The sequence below is a fragment of the Nansenia antarctica genome (genome assembly GCF_963989245.1).
Source record: "Nansenia antarctica genome assembly, chromosome: 20".
In the NCBI taxonomy this organism is placed as follows: Eukaryota; Metazoa; Chordata; class Actinopteri; order Argentiniformes; family Microstomatidae; genus Nansenia; species Nansenia antarctica.
The window spans coordinates 6,353,239-6,360,584 of NC_137693.1; the positions used below are offsets into that span (position 1 = coordinate 6,353,239).

The 7,346-nt window shown below is 40.5% G+C and overlaps 1 protein-coding gene across 1 annotated transcript; it reads right to left on the reverse strand.

Annotated features, from left to right (window-relative positions):
* Nucleotides 1-288: 288 nt before the first annotated feature.
* On the reverse strand, nucleotides 289-1,182 carry gsx1 (GS homeobox 1; the record flags this gene model as incomplete). The annotated part of the gene is made up of 2 exons (XM_080549582.1): nucleotides 289-641; nucleotides 801-1,182. 2 exons carry the CDS (start codon nucleotides 1,180-1,182, stop codon nucleotides 289-291), a joined length of 735 nt encoding a protein of 244 aa, XP_080405708.1.
* Nucleotides 1,183-7,346: the final 6,164 nt, after the last annotated feature.

The following is a 7,346-nucleotide window of genomic DNA, read 5'->3' on the forward strand; positions in this document are numbered from 1 at the left end:
TTTCATTTTGTCATTTGGGTATGTCATTATACAAATATCAATCTTGCGTGCCTGTAACAGAATCCATTTGGATTGGCAACAACGAAAAGGCCGTTTTCAGAAAGAAACTACATACAAAACGTACAACATGTATACAACTATACAATATTACAGGGTAATTTCCCTGATTATATATTCTCTCCCTATGTACAGGTGACTGAACACAATTTGAACAGTCGACTTTTTGGCTGCATTCAAAATTTCACAGGTGCCATGAGGACCAAGTCTTTGTTAGGGGTAAAGGGATATTCAGGGGGAGACAGACAAGTCTCCATCCTCTTTCCCTGATGAGGAAGGAGACATGGCCATGTCGTCCTCCTCCTCCTCCGAGCACCGGGCCGACGACAGAGACGAACACTTGCAGCTGTGCGAGCCCGTCCTGTGCGCGCTGCTCTTCCCTTCCTTTTTGTGTTTGACCCGGCGGTTCTGGAACCAGATCTTGACTTGCTTCTCTGACAGGTTGAGATAGGTGGCGATCTCGATGCGCCGCAGTCTGGAGAGGTACATGTTGGAGGTGAACTCTCTCTCCAACTCCAAAAGTTGCGTGCTGGTGAAAGCTGTGCGCATGCGCTTACTGCTCTGAAGTTGGCTGTTGTTGTTTTCTGCAAAAAACATAGCAAATAAAGTTATTAGTGAAATGCAAAAATGAAATTAGCCAGTGTCAATTTAGAAATTCCAAAGAAAACTTGCTGAACAAATTCATACTTTGTAAAATTAAGAAATGAGCCAAAGCCATAGAACATTCGTAACGGTTTACTCACCAATGGAGATGCAGTGAAACTGTCGCGGATCTGGAACCGGATAGCTCGCTTGATAAATCCCCGGGCCTTGGTTGAGGTTGATGCCGGTTGAGGACGAGTGATGATGCCTGGACAGCGCAGAGTGACAGTACTGGGAGCCGAAGGTGGGGAAGGAAGCCTTGAGGAGCGGCAGGGTCGGCGGAGACGGGTGGTGCAGCTGGGACGTGGCCATGCACAGCGGACAGAAGCACAGCAAGCCCGCCTTCCGCGAGTGGCAAGAGCCCGACAGCCCGTGCAGATGGGACGGGTGCACGGCGTAAGGGAATAACGGTGGATTGTTCTCGTTGCCTTTATCATTCGCCTCCCTCAAAATCAAGGAATCCACAAGGAAAGACCTCGGCATCTTTTCAATCTTTGTTGTTCAGTATAGTTGACAAAACTTTGTTTCAGTCTCTCAGTGTCCCGTGTCTCTGATGTGCTTGCGTCGGGGATGGACAGCGGAGTGGTGCTGAAAGGACGTGACTGTCGCTCTTTAAATAGTTGCGGACCCGTCCGGTTCTGCCATGTGACGGTTTTACGCTGTGAGCGCCTAAGAGCTCTCAATAGGGTTTTGTGCCTTTTCTCTCGCATTCACACTGCACGCTTCCCCATTATTTCACTTGTTAACTAAATGAACTGCATAATGTAGTCTATTATTGTCAGCCCCACCCACGCCGCAAGAGCCGGCGCTGCCCCCTTCTCCCTTTTAACACCACCGCTCTTATTTATTATATTAAGTTTCAATAACTGGGCTATCATTTGTGCCAAACAAACAATTTGTGATTGTGTGCATGCGCGTATCAAATCGAGAGACCCTTTGCCTAAATAATGTGAAGAGAAAGCATCTGTATATGTTCTTGCCAAAATGTACTTTCACCATAACCAAGCAACAGGGTTAAACAACAGGGTTGTGTTTACCTCCCTAAACAGGTGGCGAGTTATTGTTAAATGATCGAATAAAGTATAGCCTATAGATCGTTTCAGTAGACTATAAGGCAGAATATGCATATACTAGGCTATATGTTATATTAGCTTTATGCATGTCAGACAAGAATGATTCTCACAGAAAAAGCCTAGACTATATCAAATATTGTATGAAGAGGATAATTCAGGATCCTGCATTATCGTTGCATCCTTATTCTGCAATACAGGCTTATGCAATTTGTGAAACAGGCTTATGGAATTTGTGAAACATTAGGCAAATTAAAGCCTATAAGCTTAATGTGATACCTCAATGATTTACAAACTAATAACTATTTTGTAATAGGCTAGTACATCACCGTTATGTTCTGCTAAAGTATGAGTGAACGCAAGTGATTGAATTTTAAAACGTGTGAATATACTTGTCCATTTTGAGGGCCAATGTATCATTTCGAGGCACAGAATGGACAAGTCACAGACTGAAGGCAATGCGGTTAAAAACCAGTGATTAATTCCTGTGCGCGGGCCCCCGTCGGGTCCGGGAAAGAATATATAAAAATAACCAGGTTTTCACTCGCCAGCCCTTATTGAATGTCATTGTGGAGAGTTTTCAATGCGAGAGAAAGAGACTCGAATTAAAGTGTGTGACAGCGGCGGATAGACGCACACAAAGGCGACTCTGTCACCGAGAGGCCGAATGCGTGGCGCGTGAAAAGCCCCCGCCTCGCTCTGATTGAATTAAGTAATAGGAAAACATTTTCTTTCACTTTAGGTCTTCTAAACAAGACCTTCAAAGGGATGGGAACCATTAATGTGTGAGTAAACAGTGGCATTTGGTTCCCATTCCCCCTATAGGCTGCTCTATCTTGAGTTTGAGTCCCCAAAAGTTTCCTTATACTCTTGCTTTTTTATCTGAAGTTTCATTCAGAAACTTAATAGGGCATAATATTTTTGACAAGGAAGAAAGACGTAGAAAGTGGTTATAACAGCATAATGCATGCAGCATGCAATAGCCACACATGATAAAAGCCATAACATCTACCACGATATACCAAGACCACGTGTAGAATATAGGCTACAGGCATGATGAGCAGATACAAACATTGTTCGTCTTGTGATCATTTATAGTGGTATATAGGCTATGTCAGGAAACGATCAGGCCTGAATCCAAAAGGCAAAAGATGTTACCCACATCAATGAACATAATAGCCTATATGTGTGGAGAGTATTTCAGTAGTCTAAAGCATGCAACGCGATGTATTTAAAATAAAATAACATGAGTGGTTATCATTTAACGTAGCCTATAGCCGATATTTTACATGTTGCAAACAAATAAATAATCCATAACTTTTAAATGTGTCCATGCATACGACATTATACCCCTTTGTCGCGTTGCGTGGTGGTCCTTGACAAGCATGACAATTACCTGTCTGCTCTGCTCATGCTTCTCAGTTTCAGAACCGAACCACAGGCATAATGGCTTTTCAGTCCAGAACCGAGCCCTCCCGTATAATGGCCCACGGACCTATTTGTTTTATCTCCTGTAAAATGACCATGGGCGACTCTCTAGTCTCTGCTCCATGGAAAATACCACTCTACTCGCATAAAGGGTATAATTTGGTCACAACTTTGCCGCGCCATAATAGCAGGTATTTACCGTACAAATTAGGAGCAATTAAACCCTTAAACAAGCTGTAGGCACGGAGTCATGCGGACAAGAGGCTGTTATCTGCGAGAGAGTGGGACTATGCCTTGTTTCATTCTCTTGGCCGCCGCATGCCAGGCGTCCTCCATTAACTAATGGACCAATCTCACTCCAGCTCTGTGACCCACCATCCCCTCTCAATAATGCTTTATTCTAAACCTTAATTACAAAATTGGTTAATAATGTTGTGTTAATATAAGGAATGATTAATTGAATGCATTTCCTTATTTACACACAACACAAATTAAAACCCATCTCACAACACAAGCCAAGGCACAATACAAATGTGCCCATTTTTTTTTAAACAGGAGGATTGGACTGAATGATGTTCACTTTTATATCAGTAACATGCATAGCATGGTTGGCATTTTTTAATGTAGGTTATTAATAATAATTATTGCTTAAAGATATGGCGATCCTTTTAAACATAACGGCCGTAGCTTAGCAGACACCTCGTGGATTGGAATAGAGGGCTGCTGGGGGTCGCTACTTAGGGAGGCTCATCCTCATTTGTACTCCCAACTGGAGACCGACAAATAGCTTTGACCTCAGAGAACGTGGCCCTCTAGAGGCGGGGGCCAGAAGTGCAAGACAATCTCATTCATCATAATGACTATTCGTGAGTTTAGAATGATAAGGTTCTATCTCCGTTTAGAATGATAAGGTTATATCTCCGTTTAGAATGATAAGGTTCTATCTCCGTTTAGAATGATAAGGTTCTATCTCCGTTTAGAATGATAAGGTTCTATCTCCGTTTAGGGCAGTTCAGAGATATTGAGCGTCAAAGTTTTTACATTCCATTATGTTTTGTGAGATGGAACCTTTGTCTTTTATGAATTACTAACTCAAAAATGTCAAAATTTTAAAGATAACACCACACAGGCATTAATAAACACCTACTGGATCAGATTATGTAAAAAACTCAATGTTGACCAAAATGGAGATAGAACCGTATAATTCTAACGTCACGTATTACTGAAACAAATCGAACAGTTAGTAATAGCCTATATAGATGATTCCACCATTCCACCATTCCAGATTGTTAAAAATTAAAAATCGTAAATACATAAATACGTACAGTACATGACAGACATGGGAGTTACCAATAAGCCTAGTTATGATTATAGCCAACTTCTATGACATGACAATGTCAGTCATAATTGCCTAAAGCACGCATCTAGGACGACCACGCTAGTGTTGTGTTCTTTTGGAAAAAAGACCAATCAAAGCAATTCATTTAAACAGCCAGTATAATAAGGTAAATACTACAGAATTACCACTAAAATGTAGCATGCAAATCATCAGTGAAATGTTCCAATAAACAATAGCCTCAAGTCGTCGTTCATGTTTTATGATTATATTGGCCAGTGCCTGCTGTGCCATCATAAAAGGACATTTTCATGGGTGTCTGTGTGTGTGTGTGTGTGTGTGTGTGTGTGTGTGTGTGTGCGTGTGTGTCTATCTAAACATCTCCTGTTTGATAAAATAAAGAGGGCAATCTGTTCATGGGGAGTCAATATCTCCTTAGAATGAATTATTCATAGTTTTGAAACACTATGCCTGCGCACTTAATATGTACACACTTACACCCACACATCTCTCATAGGAGTGATGGTTTTAGCTGACAGTGTAACAGGATTTAAGGTCCCAGTGGGGCCTTGGCCAGGGTAGGATCGGCGCTGTGACTGGCGATGTGACACAGAGGGCCGGCTGCAGCCCCTCCTAATCTTCCCCTGAGGCAACTCCGCAGACTCCGGGTCCCGCTGCACCATCACAAGCACACAAAAGCCTGATTATCATTCATATGCTCAGCAGAACCACCAGTCCAACAGATGACACTGCTCACCTAACTACCAGCTGAGTAGAGCAATATGTGAAATGTAGAGACTAATGAATCCTTAAGTGTGTGTGTGTGTGTGTGTGTGTGTGTGTGTGTGTGCGTGTGTGTGTGTGTGTGTGTGTGTGTGTGCGTGTGTGTGTGTGCGTGTGTGTGTGTGTATGTGTGTGTGTGTGTGTGCGTGTGCGTGTGCGTGTGTGTGTGTATGTACTCTTAACTTAAGTTGCTATCCTGCTCCACTTAGTGGCAATCAGTGCTATCAAGATTAACTTATACATATAGATGAGGACAAATGTGCGTCATTATTTTGTGATGCAAAAGTGATCCTACTGACTCACAGTTTTGGAGAGCATTTGTGCTAATTTACAAATGCACGGTGAAACAATTTATCAATATAGTATATACACCAAAGGAAAAACAGACAAGAGAAGAATGTGTATGTTCACAACAATATGAAATGTGTGATTAGTTTTTTTTATGTGAGGTATTCCTCAACACCTTACTTAGATAAATACCCTGAATTTATGAGATGGTTAGAGGTTAGGAAATTAACACAACGATCCCAATCGATCATTAGAATTAACATCACAATTATGTTGAACCATTTTCCCTTCACATTATGAGATATACCTACCGTACATTATAAATAGAGAAAAGTGTTTAGAATTAGTTCATAGACAGTTTTTCAATCAGTTATACTCAATGATTGATCATGTTTGACCATCACTTCAATGCTCGGAGTGTCACAAAGTGGCTTGCTGGCTTGGTACAATACCTGCAAGCAGCAAAGAGATGATTACACAGTTTTAATCATAATTATAAAGATATTATTATAATCTTAAGTTAAGTGTGTATAATGGATTTAAAACGACTTATTAATAGCTGATGAACCGTCTAAATACACATTATAAACCATTTATGAGGTATACTTTAATGTAAAGTGTTACCGCAATACCCTTTTATGCCAAGATTCATTTTGTTCTGAGGAAATGTATGTGTGTATGTGTGCTTCTGGTGGGGGTAAGGGGTCTTAGTGACATGATGGGTATGAACATAAATATGTCTTTAGGCTAATATGATCATGAGGTAATGCTGTGCTTGAGGCATGCAGCGTCTTATGGCTTGTTATATAATAGTCAGAGAATATTCACTGTCCATGTATTCTCCTGTCAATCATCCCCACCTCAATTGGAGTTCATTTCAAATGTTATCATGACATTCTGTCACAGGCAATGACATAATCACAAGATACCATAACCTGTACAACACATGCTGTGTTCTTATAAGCTACAAAAAGTAATGTGATAATCATCACAGCCATGTTTGAACTTGAAAGCCAGTGAGAAGTACAGAAAGACTGTGTAAGGTAGAGAGATGAGATGGATAGGGAAAGGTATTCTGCTGATGAGAAGATGGATAGCGGTTAATGTCTTTTTATTGTATTTTATCTTTACTTTTTCTTTTTACTGTTTTCCCCTGCTTTTATATTCATTCTATGCTTATTATGTTTTATTATATTCACTTTATGTTCTTATTCCTGTTGTAAAGCACTTTGAGCTGCATTTCGTGTATGAAAGGTGCTATAAATAAAGCTTTACTTACATACTTACTTACTTACATTGAAGGGAATGAAACAATGTGATACTCCATTATATGCCTCAAGCTAAATATTACTGACCATAAGTTAACAAAGCCATGACATGAGTTCATTTAGAGTCTTATTGCAATAGCATAATGGTATACTGTAGACTAAATCTCTATAGTAGTGTCAACACACAAACTTGTCATTGGTGATTTATGTCTTCCTGATTAGAACTCATCCTACATTCTGTACAGTGAATGAGACTGCAAGTGAGAGAACGATAGAGAACAATATCAATCAGCGTATAGTTTACAACAACCAGGAAAACTCAAGCTCACCGCAGTTAATGTTCATTTGCAAGAAAGTCTTTATGTGTGTGCACAATATATACAACTGCAGTTGAGCTAATGAACATTCAATAAAGTAGCTTTGCATACATAATATCACTGCTAGATTGCAAGCAAATTCCCTTTTGATGTAAAT